The following is a 24,204-nucleotide window of genomic DNA, read 5'->3' as shown; positions in this document are numbered from 1 at the left end:
CTAATCTGCTGCTCTAGTTTGGGAACAAAAGCACAAACCTTTAAATGGAGCAGGTGGTGGCACAAAGTAGTTCATTTTTGGATGCACCATAAGTGGAATATCTTTTCCAACACGTGGTGAGCACAACCGTCCTTTCACTTACACAGTGCAGTCCCACTCAGACCACACCGTTTGGTGCTACCATGCACAGCAAAATTCATCCATGAAAATCACACTGTCCACGATGTCCATCATAAATAAATAAATACCACGCACCAAAAATCTCAAAAGCCTGGCCAGGTGTCAAAAAACAGTGTCAATTCTCATCCCTTAATTCAACCATATATTCTCTGAGTTGCCTTGACAAACTACCCAGGGATACGTATCCATAATGGCTTCTTCATTTATCTTAGCTTTTCCAGTCCTAAAATAAATTAGTGGCACATAATTTCTAAGTTGTGACATGAAGAAAAATTCATTTGCTGCTCTTCAGTGTCTGAATAGATTTACAGGTAAAGGATTCCCCAAGGAAACACTGACCAGCATGGTGCTTCACTGGCTCATATACTTCTGGGTGCAGTATGACTTTTCAATATAATTCCGAAGTGAACACAGAGGTAAAATGTATTCATATTTCTGTATTTCTAATAATGTTCTCTCTGGAATGTCAAAGCTCAAAATTTAAGAAATAACTGCTCTGCATGTGCATGCTAATACACTGCTTTGCAGATGGGAAATAGAAAAGTCTTCTTGTAAAGCACAGAGCTACACTGGTATATTTCTTCCAGAAATAATTACAAAATCCAGGATTTCTCTGTATATATGTGACTTTGATTCTTAGATGGCACATGGACTACTTAGAGATCACGTTACTAAGTTAGTTGCAGTTAATGGGGAAAAAAAGGCTAAAATTAATGGGTCACTAGGTATTTTCTTCTGAGAACTTAAGTACTTAACAGTAAGAAAAAAACAGTTTACAGCCAGGTGGCTTGAGGGGATATTTTGTTGAACGCTGATTAAAAATAATTTCTTCTAAATGAGACCTGACCACAAAATGGGTCCATTAACGAGCAGGGACATTCTCACCAGAAAGGAAACTACGCTCGATCGACTCCTGCACCGCCCACAAACCCCAGGTCTTTTTCTCTCTCACACACTCTCCTTTTTTATTTTTTCCTTCTTCTCCTCTCCCCTTTTCTTGTTCTTAATAGCAGGGTAAATAAGCAGCAAGTGATGCCGAAATGTTTTCGGCCAAAAACAGAGGCCAAACTCCTCTGAGAAAACATTTGGCCTCTGTGGTTTTGTAATATGTTCCAGAACACTGAGTTCACTGAAGAACATTGTGAAAAACTCCCATCGGCTGCAGTGATGCTGGGGAATGTTACTGCATCCCAACTTCCAATTGGTCCATTTCCTGCAGGCCTTGTTAAAAAAAAAATAAAAAAAAAAAAGGAAAAAAAAAGAAAAAAAAAATAGTGCTATGTGGGAGTTAAAACAAGTTCTCATGGGAAAAATGAATGGTAAGAAATTCTAGCTTTAAAAGAAACAGCTAATCTGCTAGTTTGATTGTTCTTCAAAACTTACAATGAACCAATAATCCTAATTAAAAACACTTGGCCTAGTTCTCTAAAGCATCATAGCTTTTTCTATGCTTCGTTTGTACACACCATAGACTATTAGTTTTTTTCTAGTGCTCACTAACAAAGTGCTGACTTTGTTGGGATGGCTGAGCTAATTTCGTGAACTCAGTGTGAAACCTTAGCTAAACAAAATTGTGGTAATTTTCCTTAATTTGTAGAAGTGATTGGAGTGCAAACAAAATTTTCCTCTTGGGTCAATCCTATAATTTTCAATTAACTAAAACTAATCGGCAGGCGTGTACCGAACCTGCATTTTGTTTAAAGGGCTGGAAGGCACTTCTGAAGGTCAGGATGCATTAATTGTTTTTATTTTAGTTTCATTTAGTCCTTTAAAAAAAAAGACACATTTAAGATCAGGCTGCCTGTGAAAGGATTGAAAAGATGCAAATTGTGGGAGGTACCATTTCAGTCACAACAGCATTTCCATATCCACCCCCACTCCATAAAAGCTGTGTAAGTACAAGAATTGTCCGTAGATTGGATCACCTTTGATTCTGTCATTGTTGTTTAGTATTTCATAACTTTTGTTTATTGAATGAAAAATCATGTGTTTCAAACACTAACCTGAAAAGGCATATATGGAAATACTTTCCCTACTGGCACAACTTATTTCCACATACAACCATCTGCTTTTGGGCAAGCAGGCTAAACTGCCATTCTTCTTTCTTTCTCCTAGAAAAGCTATATAACAGTGATCTGAAAAGAAAAACAAAATGGGTCCGAGCCATTTTACCATTTAAATTGCATAAAGAAGTCCCCATAAATTTCCTTGTATAGTCGAGAAGGGTCAGGTTTCCTCCCTGTCTCTCACTTCGCATGCACACTTTCCATTTCACTGGCCAAACTGCAGCCAGCCCAGTGGCTTACCAACAAGCAGGAGAGCACAGCTTACTGTACGAAGTCAGGAAGGGAAAGGATTCACAGTGAAACTGTCCAGAGCTCCGGCTGACACCTTCATGTGGTGCACACTGCCAATTTGCACCAGCTGGCAATTTCACCCTTTTCCTTTTTCTTTTGTTCCAGCACATTCAAACCCTAAGTAACTTTATGGTATTATGCATTATTGTTCAATGTATGAACTTCCCACACACTGTTGAAATCATATCACTCACAAAGAACACACAGCAAAGTCTGCTGCTTAGTGAATGAGGCAATAGGTGAATAAGAATAGGTGAATAAAGAGTAAACTCTTCAAAAGGGCTGACAACAGCAGGACTAGGGGAAATGGATCGAAGTTGAAGGAGGGAAGATTTAGGTTGGATGTTAGGGGGAAGTTCTATACAAGGAGAGTGGTTAGGCCCTGGAACGGGCTGCCCAGGGAGGTTGTGGATGCCCCGTCCTTGGATGTGTTTAAGGCCAGGTTGGACAGGGTCCTGGGCAACCTGATCTGAATGTGTGTGTTTGGTGGCCCTGCTAGGCAGGGGGGTTGGAACTACATGATCCTTGAGGTCCCTTCCAACCCGGGTGATTCTGTGATTCTGTGATTCTGTGATTCTGTGAATACTAAGACCTACAAAAAAACAAAATAAAACAAAAAAAAAAAACCAGCACATAATTCCAAACAGAGGAGAGAGTATTTGCAAGAAGAAAGCTTTATATATCACCTTTGTTCAACTTGCACTGCGTTAAAGAAATCTAATGAGAGCTTTGTTAATCAGAGCACAGAAGTCCATCCTCTGCCTTGAGCTCCTGGGTGTACACTCCCAGCTGGATAAATGTACGTGCCCAATGTAATTCAGAATGATCCATAATACGTACTTATGTGGCGTATTATTCTTAAAGTTTGAGGTGCAGTCAAAGATGAGGCAAGGAATTGCACTGGATTGTGATGATGTTCTTCAAGCAAACAGTTACAGAAGCAGTAGCCCTGTCTGCACTATGGCTCAAACAACAAGCACATCCAAACCTGGAGCAAGTTGTTAATTCTCAAAGCATGCATAGCTTCCAAGGAATCAAAGATACAAGTGTTTGTTTGTTTGCTTTAAAAGGTAGGCTGCTACTTGGTTTATTTCCCATGCCATCTATATTACTGCTGAGAGTGATTTAACATCTACATTACCGTAATGTCTTAGCAGTTTTGTCAATACCTCTTCAGGCCAGAGCACCCTTCTCAGTGGTCTCAGTATGGGATGCCAGCCCAAAACACAGCAAGTCATTATGTCTGAAGCACTGACCGGGGTGAAAACCACATGGCCCCCACAGAAGCCAGAAGCGAGTATGTTATAAGGAAATGGGAAGGCAAACAGGCTGTGCTTTCAATACTTGCTGGGCCCTGGTACAACATGAGATGCAGATTTTTAGCTGCTACTATTTCTTGGAAAGCAGGTTTGTGAACACACTGTGTGTCTGGCTCATTTCTTCAGACCCGTAGCTCTCAGGTAAAGAGATGCCCTACAGCGAGGATCAACAAGCAAACAAACACCCCACACTGGCATGCCTTCTGATTCATCTCTATATTCCTCCATTTCAGAAATTCAACTTTATATTGGTATCTTCAATGACGTGCTCAGCCCAAATAATAAAATATGGTACAGCTTTTAATGATGAAAGCTGAAGCCCTAGTGAGCATGATACATTGCCTACCCTATTTCTCCACATTATATCTGGCACTAAAGTATCCTTACCTGTGTAAATGAATCTTCCAGGCGTTCCCTTGCAAAACTGCTTAGACTTGTAGGACAATGTGACTTCTACAACCCCTGGGATATGTCGGGGAGGTGTCTGTACACGGATGGCATGAGGAGTAATCAGCTAGAGGAAAACATTGAGAAGAGAAAAGAGGGGGGGGGGGGGGCAAAGCACTGTTAGATGCTGAACACTTCTTTAATAACACTTTCCTCTGAGATCACAGTAAACAAGCTTTGAAACATGTAATTAACCTGTCAATGTTTGAATACAGTCACAATGTAACCCACACAAAAGCCAGAGACTACAATATTTACAAGCATTTTCCCTTCTCATCCAAAGCAACATTATTTCTGTTTTCATACATGGCAGATGCTCGCTTCCTAGCACAAGCATTAGCCCTGGTTTAATGCAACAGCTTTAGCTTACACCAGCAAGATGCTCACATTTGCTCAGGTGAACTCTGGGGTCACGACAGTGTCCAGCAAACCTAACTGATAAATGATGCATGGTTCTGCATGTGACATCCCTTCAGCTGAGATTGGCTGCCCAGTGCAAGCTCAGGCAGGCTTTTAAAACTGGTCCCCAGCTGACATCTGTACACTGCAAAAGCACCATGTGCTGCAGTTTTAATTAGAGACTCTTTCCTATTCATTTTCTGGAGGCATAACTGATTACCGCAGAAATGCAAAGTTGCGTTTCTGAAGTATGCAGGGTGTTTCCTTGCAACTGATCAAAGCCCTCAAAAGAGGTGTACCAAATATAAACATTTATCCATTTGTTCAAGTTTGCATCTACTGACACAGTGGCTGGCACTGATACTGTGGCTGACACACCTCTGAGAGGTCTCCTCTACGTGCAGGTAATAAATAGGAAACTTAACTTCCTTGCTAAGAGGATTAGTGCTCTTGTACTCCACACAGAAGGATGGGACAGTGCTTCTCATCCTGGACTCTGTTAGGATTATTGGCTAGATTTAAAACACAGTCCTTGAAAATAATATTAGAACCATTCAGGAGTTCACTAGTTTCTTGCACTTTAACTCAGAATTTTTGCTATGTTCAGAAACTACAGAACTGCTCTCCCCATCACTGAAATGTCATTTTCTCACTCATTCTGCCACCTCAGGCAGGAGAAGTAAAAAAGGTACATAGAAAAAGTGCCATGACTGTATCCAGCAAACAAGATACAGCTCTGGCACATGCACTACCCTACTCTTGGGCACCTTAAAACACAACCAACCAGGCCCACAACCACCCCTGTCAGTGATCAAAGCCACAGGTACCCTAAGCAGACAATAACTCAGAGCTGTCAGCTGACTTACATCCTGGATTAGGGAATACAATTTAATGCCTTTTTTTTTTTAATTTTTATTTTTTTAATAAAAGCTGACTTAGACTTTATTTTTAACCAGGAATGAAGTATTTCAAAATCACAGTGAGATCCTATAAAAAAATTAGGCTTCTAAGCAGGTCATCGTTTAGGGCACAGGACTGTTGCTCCAAGCATGTATCACGAACTGCCAACAAAGCTAAAATTCCCAAACAAAGCAGTCTGTAAAAACACAAAACAAAACGAAACAACAAAAAAAAAACAAAGAAGGAGAGGAATGTCTGCCTCAGAGCCATCTGTGTTACTGCAGGAAATGGCATTCACAGTAGGAAGTTCTCCATATTTAAAATAAGAAAATTAGTATTAGATCAAGTTGAAGATTAAAAACAACAGTACCAGCATCAAATATTCCAAACGTTATTCAGTTCCACATAAATCATAGGATCAGCTCCCAACCCATGTCATTTTAGAAATGATCACATAAGAATCAATGTTCTTGTCTGAGAGCTCCAAAGAGATCTTTGAAATTACATGATTTAGGAACTTATTTTTGAAAGGAACATGCCTTTTTCCCCAAATTACTCACTCTATCTACTGGTCAAAACAAACAAACAACTCTGAGGATCCCTTTTACTTAAACTGAGTTGCCTTAAAATTGAGCTGACCAAAGTCACAAACTCTAGGCTAATGCTCTACATGCCCTCGATCGTCAGCAGAAACACAACAATAATTTCCTTCCATGGTTGTAGACACCTCTCAGTTAGCATAAGCTGCTCCCTGGAAGTATCTGCCTTTCTCCAGCTAACCAAGGTGACAAATTTAGATGCTTAACTGTAGGCAGCCAAGCACAGCTGAGATAAATCCCACCCTCAGGTAGTTGTAGTCAGCTGGGTGGACTGGCAAGGTGAGAAAAAATTCATGACATTTTCAGAGGAAAAAATGATTGTAAATACAGCCAAGGATTTTAATAGTGAAGATTAACGTGCTAGTCTTACTGCACCAGTGTGTGCCCCTCACCCCCATTCTGGCATGAGCTATACGGGCAGCTTCTGGTTGTATCTTTGAATTTCCCAACATTTACTGGTCTGTCACCACTTTAATGTTCTTTAAACATAATTTGTGGCATTTTCCAATACTCATCTTCACTGGTTCCCAAGAAATGTCTGACCTATTTATGGTCCATTGTTACAGAGAGCTGGGGAGAGTTAAGCAAGTTTCCTGGTTTGTTCTCCACAAACAGTTTGGTTTTCCTTTGTGCTCTGAAGTAAATAAGTTTAACTGTGTTTAAAACCACAAATATACAATACTGTCTCCCACACATTCCCAAAGGGTGAACATTATGTCTAAAGTTATATGGTTTAGGATAATCAGTATATATTTTATTCCTCTCTTCTCTGGAACTGAAGTCTGGAAGATGTATGTGGAGAATACACATTCCTCTTCCTTTAGCTTTTTCTCCTTACCTCTACCACTGACCACTATCAGGAATGCAGCACTGAACTAGAAGTACCTGACCTTCTGGGTCAGATTTGGTTCTCATGCCCACAGAAAGGGAACTAGCTAACTTGGTTACATACCAGTATTCCCCTGTATTGTTGCTGGCTCAAGAAATTGTATTTCAGAGACAAAAAATGTCATTACACTTAGAAACCTGTCATCTGAATCCACCTCTGTTCTTGAACTCTGGTTCCCCAACACCATCAGGGTACCATCCTGAATTTGTTTTGCTGTCAGTGTGATTCACAGGTGCTGCATGGATCTGGGTGCACAGCCAGAGCAAATCTACCCACAAGTCTCAACTACTCCAGAACTGTGGCATATTTTTCTGTTGAAGTGCTGACCTGTGGTGTGATCAGGGGAACTCCCACATTTTGCTAGCACATTTTCTCCTCTTACACTGACACACATTATACTTTTTTCAATGCACAGTCTGCCTAATATTTGCATGCAAAGCACCCGGAAGAGGTAAGCTATTAGAATTGGGTGATCTTGAACATAAAGATGCCATTTCTGGAGCCCTCCGAGACCCAAAGTGTTGAACTTCTTGAGAAACATCATTATATGTTCACCCCATTGCTTTCATAGACATCTGCCATTGTCCACTGCCAAATACAATACACAGAAAAGATGAACCACCCAGTGTGGGCATTATGATGCTCTAACCTCAGGTGGAAACACATATTGCATTAACAGACAACACAACACCTAACATGACATGAAATAAGAATCTGTAAGAAAGAATTACCTACATTTCTGAGCATGTGTTTAGATGTAAACCCTGAGCAATGCACTAACTTGTGACTTGGAGATAAACCAAGCAGCCAGAATCCCAAATCCAACTTCCTTTCCTGATCCAGTAGTTGGTAAACTAAGATCGGGAGTTGGACAAAAACTACCAACTGCACCCTTCTCCCAAGGGGTTTTCAAGTGAATTGGTCTGGTACTTGGCATCTGTACTAGATGTTTTATATAAACTCTTACTTGTTCTAAGCCAAGTTAGAGATATTCAGAATGGACGGAGGTGCGTGTCCTTCAAAATCTGGAACACATTTAGTTTGTGTACAACAAGCCTCTTTCTGTGGCTTGCTAATATATTCTAGACATTCTTCTGTGATACAGCATCATTTCACACTCTTCAGAGTGCCAGGTTACTTTCTTTTTTTGAAAAGTGACATTTAATAAGAAGATGTCATTAATCTGAGTCACTAGTTTATTTCTGCGTGCTTGAGCTCTGGTTTGTGGTTGGGGAAATGGTGACAATCGGTCATAAATTTAACTTGGACTCTGTGTGAAGAGGACTATTAGGACAGGAATTACAAAAAAAAAAAAATCCAACAAAATGAAGGTAATGAATGGCTTGCAGTAGGAACGGGACCCTTAAGGTATCTATTTTCAAAAGTGACCAGTGGCTTCGCGTGCCTCAGTACTGGGTATCCAGATGCTGATTAATAAGCCTTGGCTTTCAGAATGAGGGTGCCTACTCATTTTTTAAAAATGAGTCAGCCCTCCAAAATAAGCACTCAAAAAGAGAGACTTCCAAAATCAATAACAAACATGAAAAGCAAAACAAAAAACTGTGTCACAGAATTTGATTCAGCAGCATTAAAAAAATGAAGCTCTGTTTTTGTGCTGTACAAAGCTGATGTTTCAGTGCTTCATCTTCTCTTAATATAAAAGAAAGAAGTTGTTTCCAGCTGACTCTGTGCAGCTGGAGGAATGTTCTTGGCAGGAAAATGTTTGAAGAAATAGCTCATTTTAAGCAAATATTGTGGAATATTTATAAGAAACTAATTTTGTCTTCACAATCATGTGTGCTTGCTCTGAAACTCGACTCCTGGAATTATGGTCCCCCAATAACAGGATTTTATCAGCAGCTCAGATTTGGGATATTTGCAGCAATGTGCAGTGCTGGGTAAAAAACTAAATAACAAATCCTCCTGTTTGTGGACTGGGCAAACAGAAAGGCAGAGTCTATCTGGCAAACAGACTATTTGCTGGGAGTTGTCTGTTCAGATTCAGCATGTGAACACGATATACCAATACTGTTTCCCTGCCAGTTCTAAAAGTCCCTTGAAAAAAAAAGACATCAGATGGTTCATTTTGCTGTATTCTAAAAATATCAAGGGCTCTTAAAGTCATTTTTATAAAGTAATATGGAAGTTAAGGATTAATTGAACCCACTGGCTTAGGGTATCTGCATTTCTGCACAAAATTAATGTGACAAATTAAGTTTTTATTTAGTTCTCCCTGGCTGAGAAAGGTTGTAATTACGTTAGAGTGTTTACAGCTAAAATATATCTTTAAATAATAAATACGTGTTTCAGAAACCATTTTAAACCTCCTTTTTAAACAGTGTACTCCATTTCAAGCATATAAATATTTCAATTACAAAACTTGAATACATGTAAAATAAATTAAAAATATATTATTTACACTTCAAATTATTTATAACATATGCTGCTTGACATCAACAAACACACCCTTAAAGCGAACGATATTTTTTGGTTTTTAGCTTTGCTTCTCAACAGTGGTAGGATTTATACTTTAAATATCCATGCATCTCAGGTACTTACATGGGTTTTGCTATAATAAAATCCAAGCAATATAGGACCTTTATGATAATTATCTTCCCAGCACCTCTCTGAAGAAGGTGGCTAATCTTATTACGATGTTGGAGAAAGGGAATTGAACTTTAAGCAGATTATGTGATTTGCCCAAGGTCCTATGCAAAGTCTGTGGCAAAATGATACTTAACTTCGACTGCATCCCCCCAAACCACCCGCAATTGCAATCTGAAGTGATACTGGACAAATCCATGCGAACACACTTCAGAGTGCTCACTCTTTTCCTTTAGTTTCCTCCTGTCTAGCTTTGGTTTAGATTTTATGCAGCCCAGTTAAAACCATGTGTTCTTTGGATGCATGAAACAACAGGGAGAAATCAAGAATTCTTGTTGAATTCAATTACAAAATAAGCTGTTCAAAAGCAGGTCTGTCTGGCAGCTTGGGATGGACTTGCTCCAGGTTTACAATCATACTGATAGTCAGAAAATGGGTAGTTCAAGTCTACACTACTAAAGTAAAGCAAAAATATTCTTCCTGAGCACTGAAATATGCCAGACATTTTTAGACGTGGGAAGGCAAATGAAAGAACTTGTTTTGTACTTCGTATGTGGTTGGTATGAGTAACTTCAATTATTTATACATCAATATCACTTAGGGGTTATTTAGACAGCTGATGCCTTTCTGCACTTGTTGACCATGTTTGTCTGCTTCTTTTAGAAATAATCTCTTTTCCCCTATAGAATTTTCTATCATTCTCATGGGTTGTGAAACTGAGAACTAATTCTTTAAGGGAGAGATAGTGGAATAGTTCTGACTCAAAGCCGACTTGCAGCCCGTTACAGCATTTACAGCAACAGACTGACTTTGATCTGGGCCCCATCTATAGCATTATTAATTTTATGACAAGGATTTCTAAGCATCATCAACAATGTTTTGACCGGCACTCACTTACCTGAGGTTAGGATTTGCCAATTAATGGCTTCCACTAATAAACAGAATCAAGATTTGTAACGAAAGATCCAATTCTGCAGTACCAAAACCAGAGCAATTTCCTCCCAGCCTCTTCACCTTTCCTTTTAAAATGTCTGTAGCCGTAATGGCTTCAATCCTTACACACAAAATGCTTACACTGGACCCAAGGGGCACTTTCATGATCACATGAGGGTTTCAGAATAGGGCTCATTTAAAATATCTCCTTTTCTGCAATGCCCTTTCATCCACACTTGTCCTCAAGTTGAAGAATGAGATAGAGGGAGAACCGTGAAGCCCATGAAGGACATTAGAGGATACTCTTCATATGGAATAAACACTGCTGTATGTGCAATAGAATCAGTAGGGAGAATGCACTGGATATTAATTAAGCTATAATATTGATTTAATATCTATAAGATATAAGGCAAAGGATCAGAAGCTCCTCATGTCACTAGGCAAGAATTGTTCAGTCAGTTTGGAAAGGCAGGTCTGTCTCTTAGCTTGTTTATTCCAGTACTACACTCCTAAAAATATCTTTTTTTTTTTTTTTAATTAAAACTTCCAATATTCTTTCAGAAAGCCATATAGGCAAAACTTAAACCTTTCCTTTGAGCTGCCATCCCACGCCAGAGAGGCCAGTGGGAACTCTGCCCATGAAAGTGGCTATTTGGGTGGTGCTTCCTGGGACTTGACATTCCACAGACTTATGAGGACTATCAGACTCCATATCTAATATTGTGCCTGGAAAAGAGAAGACTTAAGTAGCTAGGAGAAGCAGCAACAGTAAAAATGGATGAGAAACAAAGAAAGGAAGGTTTACTCAAGTTATAGAGGACCTGATGGACAATAAGGCTGTATTTTTCATTCAGACACAACACTGAATGTACACTTTCAGGACATGCCATTCAGAGGTGCTGAATTTCTGCAATCTCCACTCAGTTGAGCTGCAGCTACAAGCAGCCAGATTCCCTGGAATGCAGGATCACTTAAACGTTTGTTTCCTGTGGGCCTCTAGCTATTGTAGTGCAAAATGCAGAATTATTCGCACAGACATTTATCCTTTCCTTTTCTTGAGGGAAAAAAAAAAAAGACACTGAACTAAATTCTGAGCCAGCAAGAGGGGATGCAAATCCCCCGGTTATAATGTAGTTCTGCCACAGGTGCATTTGACTAATTATTTACATAAAACTGAATGAGGAAACGATTCCTATCAAAGCATTTGTTGCTGACTTAGCATGTGGCATAGAAAAAGGACAGGAGAGCTGTAAGCTAGACAAAGCTATCAGACATTACCGTTCAGACAACACCTACCTCACTCCAAACCAGCATGGTGCCGAAGATGACCTGTAACCCATCAAAGAAATTGTCTCCTATGATGATGACAGTGGCACCTCCTGTAGTCCATCCTTCACTTGGACTGATGGCTTTGATACATGGTGTAGCTGCTTTTCAACACACATGAAAAAGAGAAGTATTCTGCTGTTAGAACCAGATTTTAATGATGGAAGAATTGAGAAAAATAAAATAAAAAGAGCTTTCATTTTTCCCCCCTTGGTAACACAAAGATTTCAGCAATTGTGTTCTTTTTAGTACATTTCCATGACCTCCAGCTTCCAATCTTTGGAAGCTATTTTTATTTTTAATTAATTTATTTGGGTTTGTTATCCACGTTGAAAAAAATAATAACTTTTATAAGCCTAGAAAAAGGTAATATATTTTATATATAAATACAGATAGATAAATAATAGATCACAGCATGATGAGCAGAGACCAACTGGAAGTTAGAACAAATCTCTACTTTTTTTTGTACATGAAATGCAGAATGCCTGAATTAATAAAACAATCTTCAGTGAGCTCGGTTTATTATCCATCATAACCTAAATTAATCAAGGAAACTCCCAGAAATACTCTGGAAAATATTGGCTGAAAAAACCACCAAAGGGTGTAACCCTCACCATTCCTTTACGTTGTCTGCAATCAGATCCAGGTTGTTCTGGTATTAAACCACCCTGCCCTGCATAATGCTGTAGCAGCTACAGAAAAAACTTCACAAAGCCAGAAACCACCATCCTGCCACCTCGTCACTCCACTTATGTTGTGTCTACTGGGTAATTAAGAAGTGTGTGCAATGCATTTCGCCTTATTCATACAGTCTGTCACCACTTTCATGAGCCACTTTCTTGGCAACACATGTACTAAGTGCCTCCTGAGGGGATGTTGAAAACTCAAGCAGAACTTAAAGGAGAAAGCTCAAATCTAGGTGTAAGATCATCTGTATTAAGACTATGAAAGCTGAAGCACTGTCAGCTTTATATACTGGTGGGGTAGGGCAATAAAAACATCCATGGGCTGATTCTCCTCCTCTGCAGTACTGGAGTACATCAGAATTTAACTGTTTTGAGCCCAACGGAATAACACTATTGTAAAAACAACCTGAGCAGGCCAAAAAGCACTGGGTAACTCTCAGCTGTTGAGTCTCAGAGTGGCTGTATAGGTTGATGAAAACAAACGGCTCCAACTCAAATGCTACCTACTTCTCCTTGCTAAAATACAGGAGAGAGAATTATGACGCCACATCCTTAGATACTGCTTGAAGTAAAAAGAGTATCTGAACAATTTCATTAGCCACAAGAAAGATACCTTAAGGAGCAGCAAAACTCCACCAGTCAGCCTCTGTGCTGGAAAGACACATTTTTCCTTTTAATGTGAACCACTCCTGAGCTCAGAGAAGAGGCTGGCTCCATGAAAAGTACAAGAGAGGCTGCCATTGCCTGCACTACAGCTACAGTGTCATTCGGGTGTCAGTCAACACAGCTTCATTAGCTGTGTATATATCTGCACATAAACCTCTTCTTGTAAGTTGCTGGCACTTGGCTGTCCATTGCCATTTGGTCAAAAGGCTTGTTTGGTTTGTAATGCTGAATAATTGCTGAAATACTCAAGGGAGAGCTTTCATAAACTTACTAAAGAAGGATATAGTAGGAAAACAGGAGGTATGAAAGTCACCTGCATATTAACACAATCCAAGATAGAACCCTTGCACCCATGAATTACTTAACACTGCTGAGTGGTGGCACAGCCCCTGCCCTGCTTCACTTTAAACATAAGGACTGTAAATTCATTAATTCATAGAAGCATGCCTTAAAGTGCTCCAAACATAAAGTGCTAAAGAGACACTGTGCATCTTTATGATTATCTAGTGGGGTTCCGCTTGGTTGGAGTTAATGCCTTCCTTCATCCCCTGGGCAAGACAGGCAGCATGAGAGGGAGCTGGGAAGGGAGCTGGTGAGTCACCCTCAGTAGTGTTACTGTGGGCTCCGCTGCAGACTTGCACCACCAGTGATGGAGAGCATTCATGGTGAGCAAACAGACCCTGTTCCCACCTACAAAAGGTTCTAAGCGTCAGGCACAAAGTTTTCCACTACTTCAGCTGGTGGGGATGCCAGCACCAGTGAAAAACACAAACACACACATGCTGAAAAAAAATCATTACTCTGCTTCAAACTTGGCAGAGCACAGCCATTAAGTTTTACATGAGCTAACAAAAGAAACATCCTAACATTACCATCATGAAAATGCAGCGCACACACAGAGGTAACTTCAATATGTTTAATTTGGATTCAAGTTACTTGCATAAAAATGTGCATAAAACCATTGCAAAGTCCAAAACCAAATGCTTTCCTTTCAGCCGAGCTCATAGCAATGGTTCACAATGAAAGCAGCTTTTGAAAATGCCATCTAGCCCTTTCACAGAACCAAACCTTTTCATAAATAAAAAATAAAATCACTTCCAAATTACACCCTTTCTACTATTTCCAGTCAATTGTGGACACACACACCACCATAAAACCCAAAGATAACCATTTTCCCATGTGTTAGAGAATGAGCTACTTTTCTTTAAAGACTATAGGCAACATTTTTTTCCTAAATACCAGTGAATAAAAACTGTTTAAGACCATACCCCATTAACGGAAAACATATGCAGGCTTCAAAATTATAGAATCAATTCATCTTTAAAATGAATGCAAGACACTGTTGTGCCGTTGCCAGTCCCCACCAAAGGTCTTGCTGTTTGTCCTGTGATCTTTGCTGCAGTAGCTACACTACACTCACTGCAAGGTGTAAGGCTGCATGTGCTGCTTTATGTGTTTGATTCTCATCTTTTATAAATGTTGCACTTCGATGAATCTGCTGGCAACTGCCCAGGACATCTCCGAGGAGGAGGAAAAGTCAGGACTGGGTTTTTAATAAGTAAGGCAGTTTTGTATCCGCCACAGGAAAAACCTGAGGAGCAACAAGAGCACTGTGCACTCCCACAAAATGTGGTATTATTTTTCCTTGGGACCAACACAAAGAACAGTGGAACTTCCCAGCTTTCCTCACGCAGCTCTGTCTTTTATCTTAAAATGCACATCTCTGTAAAGATTGGAACGGTTGCATGAAGGTGCTTCCCCACAAAGGAATCACAGAATAGAGTTATACAATCACCAAGGTTGGTAAAGACCTCCAATACCACCTAGCCCAACCATCCACCTACCACCAATATTTCCCCACTAAACCATGTCCTTCAGTACATCATATAAATGTTTATAGAACATCTCCAAGGATGATGACTCAACCACCACCGTGGGCAAATATAATCATAGAATCACTAAGGCTGGAAAAGACCTCTGAGATCATCTAGCCCAACCATCCACCTACCACTGATACTGCCTACTAAATCATGTCCCTAAGCCATGCTGATGGCTGCAACCCAAGGACGCCCAAGGAGACATGCTGACGGAGGCATCCAGACTGCTGCCTGTTTTTGGAGGCACAAAACATGTTTATACAATGACCACTTTGTGACAGCTGGTGTTGTTTGGAATGTTGGTCTTACTAAATTCTTTGCACTTCCCAGGCCCTTTCCACGGAGCACCAGGAAGCAGGATGGAAGAATCGGGTACCGTTTGCCAGCATCGGCAGCAGAAACATCAGGAGGATGGCAATGCTATGACCTCAGCTCTATTTATGCCTCAGGTACACACGTCTGGCCAGCACAGGCCCTCAGCTCTTCATACTTCTTCTGTTAGCCATCTGGCAACTTTCAAAGCGCTGTCTGGAAGGTGTTTACTTCTGTGCAACCCTAGAAAAACAGAGCTAGGCAGAATCGTCTTTTCATTGCGGACCTCAATTTTTCTATGTTTTGTTTTGGTCACAAGAGAAATCAAAGTACAGATCATTTTAGGAACAAAGTCCCAGAATCTCCATCCAAAATTAGCTATAATGCTTTTTAACCAAGAAAAACAAAACATTTTGTTTCAAAATATTATCACATCAGATGACATTTTGTAACATTAGGGCATCATTTCTGAACTGGTGTTTTAAAAACAAATAGAAAAAAAAGCTACATCAAATTTGTGTTCTTCTGTAGAACAAAAAGATTTTAGTTGGGAAACCAAAACTTTACTAATGAAGATTGCACAGTAAAAGACTTCAGGCCAGTTCCAATAATGGCAGTGAAGTAGAAGGATGGATAGCATGGACAGACTGTTATTTCAGAGAAGATTATAATAAAAATTCTTATATACCAACATTAAAAAGAAAACAGAACACCAGCTGGCAGCTTGCTTAACTGGAACAAAAAGAGTTTGGTAGCCTAACTATCAGAAAAGTTTTAAACCAACTCTCTGCGGCCTGGTATTAGTCAACACATGCTTTTCAAATTCCACTGGACTAAGGAAAAACCCTTCAGACTGCAGGTGTGGACCTCGCACACCTTGGGAAGCTGATGTGGCCACATCCTCCACCCACTGCAGTGGCTCAGTGGTTATGAGCCTTAATGAGCCCCTCTCCTCCTTTGCATACTATCAAGACAAATCAGTGTTAACGTCTGACTTATTTTATTGCACTGCTACTTCAGTTTTAATTAACAGACATAGATTTTAGAAGGAAGAGTCCCAAACTTATGGAAACCAATAGGAATTTTGCGGCTGCCTTCAAAGCTAAGTTCTCTATCAATAAACTTTAAGGATTTACAGGCTAAAAACTTTAATGAATTTCAAGAGCAATGTCCTTTTCAAGTCTTCACGTTCCCTCAGAATACATGCTGCTAAAATCTTGCCATCATCCATACAAAGGGTGATAGGTACCAACTCAGCAAACTGTGAGCAAGAAGGAAAAGTTTTGTGCTGCGTGTACCAGTGGGTTCCAGTGCTCCTGTGCTCCCCTAGCTACTCATATATCGGGGATTTTTCTTCCTTCAAACGGTGACAATAAAATGATTACCCCTCCACAGTTTAGCATAATGGTTCAGAAACGCTCGTGGCATATTGCAGAGTTAAAGTGGAAATTATTAGGTAGCTCTTCTTTGTTATAACAATGATCATTCCACAAATAAAAGCTCTTCTCCCAAAGGTACTGCAAGGCACAAAATGCTAATTCTGAAGATTATGTGTGCGCTTTTATTAAATATTACTATGCCCTGTCTGTTTGAGGGCTTCACTGCTCTGATTGTTTTATGAGTGCCATGTTAATGTCAGCCCCATCTTGCTAGCAGCAGGCACACATTTTAGCTTTTGTATGAGAGTTGATCAAAGGCCGCGTGCTGAGGGAATTGCTGAGAAAACACGGACAAGCGATAAAAATCTAACAGATTAATTGGTTTAAATTCCATTTCAGAGTGTTGAACTTTGGCTCAGGACACTAATGCTACACTACCAGTCAGGGCCTAATTACCACATTTCCAATTTGCCTGTGAACAATGCTTGGAAGAGAGAATAATAACAGTCCTAATAATACTAATAACAATAATAACAAAGCAACAGCAATAACATCCCATAGCTTCCTGTACACGTTCAGCAACCAACTTGTGTGTAGGCACTTGTATGAGGAGATCCCTCCTTCTGGGCATAGCTACCTGCCTCAAACAGCAACTGGAGACAGGAGCTGAGCATCCGAATTCATCAATTTGATGAGCTACTGGTACAAGTTCCCCCCAAACTTAGATCCATAATGAGGGACCCACGTCTATAAACAGAGATAGCTTTTCATCCCCTGACAGAAATGATCTATTCCACTGATAGAAAACAGAGGCAGGGGGAAAAAAAACATATTTACCACAAAGTTTATGGGTGGCCTTGGGATAGGGGTTAATTGAGCTCAGAGGTACATTTCCACCGAGGTGAATTAGTGGGATGCACAGCTATCAGCAGGGCTCTGGGACTGCTCTTCTTTAGCTTCTGAAGTGTATTTGCACTGTGATTAATATCCAGTTTGTGCTACTGACTGTAAGAATGACCTCGCCTGCAGTCTTTATCATGAAGTGTGGTTTCATTCTCTATTATTCCATAGATGAGGCTCTGACAACAGTTGCTGCATCACAACAGCATTTTAAATGATGGGGTACATGCTTTTATTTTTCTTCTCTTTGAGGGCATTGTGACATGCAAGGAAAGCTGCATAAAGCCAGTTAAAATTGGGATTCCAGAGAAATTTATAACTCATATTAGAGAAAGTACTGGAGTTAAATTTAATTCTCCTTTTTTTTTTTTCCTACTTTTTTTTCCCCCTTGGATCAAACCTAATTCCAGGCTAACTAAATATATGAGCCACAGATTAAGCCACAGCTTATGGGTCTGATCCTGCAACCTGTTAACCACTTTTCACCAAACTACCAATTTTCAGATCAAGACAAATCAGTATTAAGCACTCAAAACCATGACTTACTCAAGTTGTGTTTCAGCAAACCACTTAAGTGTTTATAAGCCCAGCAGAAGAAGTTGGGGAATAAAGAACTGAATTTTTAAGGCAGTTGAGCAGTGCTCTGAGCAAAACCGTACACAGCTATATAATGAATACGGAAATGGGTTCTCCCATTTCATATGGATGCAGTAGTACAAACTGAGATTTCTACAGCTTTTCTGTATTGTCTTATCTACCCTCAGGTCCTCCTGAAATCATGTAGGGGTTGCACCTCTGAGCAGGGCAGCGCTCAAGAATGACTTGAGCCTAAATTCGTTTCCCATGGCATCAGAAGCTGAAGGTGTACACTGGAGTACATCTGATGGACTCCTGTTGGAGTGCTGAAGGCCTTTTTCATCAACACTGCTAGTTTGGCAAAGTGTGTTACTCCTTTAAAAGGAGAGAAAAACACATTTTCTCAAATTATAGATTAATGTAGGTTTTATATGGGGGAGAGGGGTTGTTCCATTTATCACTGTTTACTGTTGATTCTCCACATTAAGCACTTGAGCAAATTTATTTTATCATGGGAAAAGATGGTTTTGTGTTTGCTTTGTTTCTTTTTTTTTTTTTTCCCCAAGACTGAAAATTATCATTTTCCAAATTTTTTCAGTTTGATAAAGGGAACCAAATAAGCAAGGGAGGGCTTGAGCTTGCTTTTGGGGGGCTTGGTTTTGTAATTTGATTTGGTTTTCTTCAGAAATAATTTTCTCTTTCCTATTAAGCAGGATTAGCTATCTTCTGCTGACTTCAAGCACACTGAAAAAGAATGAACTCTACAAAGTCTGTGTGCCAATGCAGTGTTACCACGGCAAGTCTAGAGTGGAGCTGTATGCAGCACAAGCAACGAAAAGCAACTGAAGTTTACCAAACTGGTCTGTATGGGAGATGTCCACAGAACTGACCCAAAGTGTTCATTATGGGTGCTTCAGGGAAAGGGACTGTGGCAGCCTTTTTTTTACATATTATACCAGAGCGTTAAGTCTTCATTCTTAAGCTAAACAATGCATTTGCTGTTTATCTTAATAAAGTGATGATCTTCCTGCTTTCCTTTTCCATACCACAGCCTGCTCTCCTATTCTCTCCTGACAATAAGCAGCTGCTGGCAGGAAACAGGGTAACAGAGGTTTCCCCCTCAAGGAGATAACTCATGCAGCTTTATGCAACGCAGGCACGAGGATGTAATGCTCCACCGCCCCTTCCTTGTACCATCTTGATATTTGGGACTTTACCATTTGCAAGCTTTAAAGATTACAATGCCCTGCTGAAAATGGAAGCCTCCCTCTGGTTTTGTGACGCCTGCACTGGGTGAAATCACTGAGCCAAAAATACATGCATGGTGCAATCCCTCCAGGGGGAAGGGAGGGAAGGTTGCCTTTGTTTCTGTTTTCAAGGAGTGAAACTAAAATTATGGGCTGTGATTTTCTGCCTAACAGTTTGGATGCTCAGTTCCCATCACTGAGAATTGAAAATGTAAATTACTTAGTATGATATTCCACCTCTAATCAATACCTAAGCCACTGCCTCTGTTATCCATGTTGATGCCTCAGCTAGCAAAGTTACATTTCACTGAGTCCTCTATGTTTCTCTCCTTCAGAGCATCCAAAGCTTTCAGTTGTTGACCACTGCCTGAAGCATGATTGCATGGAAAAAGGAAGCAATCCTGAATAACGAGGAGTGTGTTGCAAAAAAACAAAACAAAACAAAACAAAACCCAAAAAACCCAAACCGCTCTGCGTTTTACTTACTTAAATCTTTCCATAAAAAATAATAACTGTAATCTCATATAATTGCAAGAGTTGCATGATCATTCATTCTTTTCATGTCACAGAGGAAGTTCTGAAGTTTATTTGTTTGGTTTTGACTTCTGGAGGTACTTCTTGCTTTCCAAAAATTTATAAAGCAGTGCGAGGTCTCAGCATCTCGCTGCCAGTCAGTAAAATTTGACCTCCAAAAGGAAATTCTGTCATGTTTGTTCAGCAAATAATAAATTCTCCAAGAAAAATGTACTGTTGTGAAAACACGTGAAAATTTCATTATTCAACATATAGCTTCAGCCAAAATATATACATACATTAATAATACATATATACTTATTATTGAAATACATATGCTACATCAAGAAGCCTAATAATTTTATTGAGCTTTTTTTTTTTTTATGGAGCGTTCTGACTTCTTATTTCAGAATAAGATTTGCATCTCAAAATTTATTTGAAAGGAAGAAAAAGAAATTTCAAGCCAAAATTTTCGCATTCATCATTTTTGCCCCAAAGTTAGAAGATTATTACTCTGAGTCGATCACAAAGTGCCAGCTGTGGCTGGCCTTGATCATATTTAGCACTGACACAACTCTTCAGTTCCAGGGCAGCCCCCCTGTTATCTTGGGCAGTGTGGTTGTGCCAAGGACATGCACACACACTGGATCAGAAAGAGAAAAAGAGCACCCAAAAATATCACATAGGGCACACAAAACCTTGGAAGTGCTTCCATCTCCACAACTGGCAAAAGACCTACGTACCAACTAGGTGAATGCTGCAGCATTCGTTTCTCCATCAGGGATGGATGGGCATGCTTTGTCCCCACAAAATAGTTCACAACACGTTCCCAAATTAATGCACTTCAGTTTCCATCCAAGGTACAGGAAAGCCACTCAAAGGGTCAGGAGCAACATTTGTTTCTAAAAGACGGGACACTGAAAGCACGTAGGTCACTATGGTGGGATATATATGCAGAGGACTGCAGTGCTTTATATGAAGGTGTGCTTTAAAAGCTGCATTAGTAAAACAGTGAAAAAATCCTATATCCCTTGTTTCACTTTCAACTGCTTCCTATTGATTTATCTTCTGTTGATAAAGTTACAGGGCCCTGCTAAGCCAATATGACTATTTTAAAAAACAATAAGTATGTCCAGAAAGGAGACTGCATCTGTTTAAGTGCACTAAAGTTTAAAAATAATTGCACTGATTCAATTCCTGGGTGAGAATGAAGCCAACCTTGCAAATGGAAGCCCAAAACGCGTAAAATAAGTCAACCTTAAAAGTATGTCAAAACAAACATCACTGCGTAGCTCGCATACCCCAAACCCTACTGACTGCCTGGTCCCTCAGTGCTGCTCACGGGGCTCCTGAACCAGAAAAGCCTTTTATAGGATGGGACCCAGCGTTTGCTTAACCTGAGCCCTCTGGCTTACTGTTTTACTGCATTCTTAACCTAGCCAAAAGGCAGGTGGGCAGGATTTCTAAATTCATGTTTTATTTCATCATTACTTTGGATTAATTCCCTCTATTTTCTGATGATGCAGAGTGGAATTCAGGGTAACATCATGCAAACCGGGGAAGAAAATTCTTCCTCATCTTCCTTAATAAAACCATAAATCTCCCACAGTAAATCTTTCCAAAGGCAGCATACAGGATTAGCAAAAGCTCCCAGGTCACGTCACCTAGTCCCTGAAAGGTGTAACAGTCCCAGCATCCTGAGTGCCACAGCAGCACGTCTCAGTGTTCAGAGGCACACAGGAATGTTACGGCCACACTGGCAAGATTTAGCCATAGATGCTCTGTAATACATAGAAATTATCGTAGATGAAACACAGAGTTCCACCTAAATCAAAATTGTCACTACCCCAAACTAAATATTAGTACTGATTAAACCTAAATCTAACCCCAAAATCAGCCACAAGCCTCCCGCTGCATTACATAGCACAACAGTAAGAGGTTCACTAAGAGAGATTCTGCACTAATCATTTATTTCATCTGGATAAAAACAGGAGCTCAGACTAAAATTATTTTCGAGCTGAAGTCTCTTTGTTCAGCAGAACTGAGAAAGTCTGCCCACAACAGAGACCTCGAAGTAATGGGACTTTCAGAAACAGAATAGTGAATGCAGAAACGCAAAGCAGTTGTGGCAGAGACAAGGAATGTCTGTAATCCAGTTACTCCAAGGAAAATTCAAGTACCTTAAGAGTTCTTATTCCCTGCCTGATTTCTCTCACAATCACAGCCTACTCTGTGATGCAATTTTCTGGAGCCTGAAAATCATAAAGTAAATATGAACAAGTCTAGTGGAAAATCTCCGACGCTAATCTTGGCCTGCGTCGTATTTTTAACAGGCACTGAATGTGTGCGCCGGATTATCCAGATGGCCATACAGGAATCATCCTGATAGGATTAAACCTTTGTGCTGAACTCTGCTCCATCTGTTCTCAGAGGTTTGCCTACCACTATCAGAATACGAATGTTCAGCCTATGTCAGCACCGCGGCTGGAAGAGCCTCTTAGCACACATTCACATGTGTACGCACACATATCCTCGAGTACATGATTAGTAACGTGAGATGAAGTTAGTCTGAAGTCTACCGCTAAAGAAACATATTGGTTTTATTATTCGTTTGAAGAGCAAAGTATGCAGCATCTAAATTCAAACAAAAAAAAGCACTTCTGTTGTTGTTCTGGGACTTGTTCAATTCATTAAACCATAATACTGCCATAAATTTACAGATGAAGGCATGACTAAATGTAAAGCAGCAAGGCTCTTCATCTTTGAAATCTATTAGCGTGTGAGAATGTATGACACAACTGCACTTTGAAGATATCATGGTTAAATATTCCAGATAAAAAGCAGCAACAACAAAACACATGCGTGCACACAGCGTTGGTAGCTGTTATGTGTGTCCCGATCCAGTCACAGGCCAAGAACAAAAAAGTAATAATCAGTCCCAGTACAAGGAAAGCTTATTCCCATTAATGTTGCTTTCCGCTTTTATTATCTATTAATGACAGTCTACTGCATTCATTATTGCAGCCTGCCAGATGCAGCAAAGATCCATATTCATCATGTGCAGAAACTGTGCTTGGGCTGTCTCAGTGACGGGTTACACAGGCTTGCCAGCACAGACCCACGTCCTGTGGATGGGTTTCCAGGCCGTGGGGCAGGGGAAAAGGTAGGGAATGTGGCGATGCTAGAAGAAAAGCATCGCAGTGATGCGAAGGCTTCAGCACATTGCTGTCCTGGCCAGAAACATACTACAAACTAATGATTACCTGGGGTGGGAAACAAAGTAGTTTGATCAATACCGTTGTTATTATCATTGTTATTTGGGAGGTATACTTCAGGAATGCAATATAATGCTCAGCCCACGTTTGTGATGGCAGCGGGACAGTGATGGAGATAAGGTAACATACCCAATTTCAAGCAGAATCCCCATCTGCTCTGCAAAGACTGAGACCCCTTTGTTGTTTCCTCCTCTGTTCTCTGTGCTGTGCTGAATGCAGGGTCAAGCACCCCCTCCCAGCCATTTCGGCTTTAGTTGCAAAAACACCGGCATAAAAATATATTTATAGTTCATAGTATCTGTCCAGCAATGACACTACATAAAACCAGCATGCTGAAAATCTGAGGAGTGAATACTTTGGACGCCAGCCTACAAATGCTTAGAGAAGTTGTTCTTTCAATGTGTCTGATAAAGTCATTCTATGTTTATTTATTTCGGGCCATATTCAGGCCTCCTACTTCAGGCATTGCACCATGTGTAATATCAGACTGCAGCTCCAGCTGTGTGAGTCAGGCTGCCTAAATCAGCATCCTCTTTCCATTATATGATGAGCAGAAACAGGCAGAAATCTCTGGATGCCTGGAGACCTGGGAGCTCCTTCTTGGCTCCCAAAAGTACTGAGGGACCTCAGTCAAGGTAGGAAGCAGCCAGAAGCAGCCCTGTAAGAAATACTGTGAAATACTTAGCAGCTGATACTGAACTTTCCAGTGGACACCTCTGTCTGCCTCAATGATGAGAAGGCAGCACCTACAGATCCTTCAAGGTCTTAACTCCAGGAAGGTTTCCTGCTGCATGAGATATTTCTCCCCAATGGGCTCCTA

The 24,204-nt window shown here is 40.3% G+C and overlaps 1 protein-coding gene across 4 annotated transcripts in view; it reads right to left on the bottom strand.

Annotated features, from left to right (window-relative positions):
- Positions 1-24,204, bottom strand: part of EBF1 (EBF transcription factor 1) — a 260,149-nt gene that overhangs the window by 57,168 nt on the left and 178,777 nt on the right. For 2 of the 4 annotated variants that reach the window (XM_042826615.1, XM_042826619.1), the window contains exons 9-10: positions 11,924-12,057; positions 4,244-4,370 (exon numbers count right to left, since the gene is read on the bottom strand). In XM_042826615.1, coding sequence (XP_042682549.1) covers positions 4,244-4,370; positions 11,924-12,057 — 261 coding nt within the window. The remainder of the gene's footprint in view (positions 1-4,243; positions 4,371-11,923; positions 12,058-24,204) is intronic. The other 2 variants (XM_042826616.1, XM_042826617.1) reach the window with 1 other exon arrangement.

The sequence above is a fragment of the Centrocercus urophasianus genome, unplaced genomic scaffold, assembly GCF_019232065.1.
Source record: "Centrocercus urophasianus isolate 14NV4802_14NV808 unplaced genomic scaffold, USGS_Curo_1.0 seq_26, whole genome shotgun sequence".
NCBI classification, from domain to species: Eukaryota; Metazoa; Chordata; class Aves; order Galliformes; family Phasianidae; genus Centrocercus; species Centrocercus urophasianus.
The sequence above is the reverse complement of the archived record's forward strand: the minus strand, read 5'-3'. Positions and strand labels throughout refer to the sequence as shown.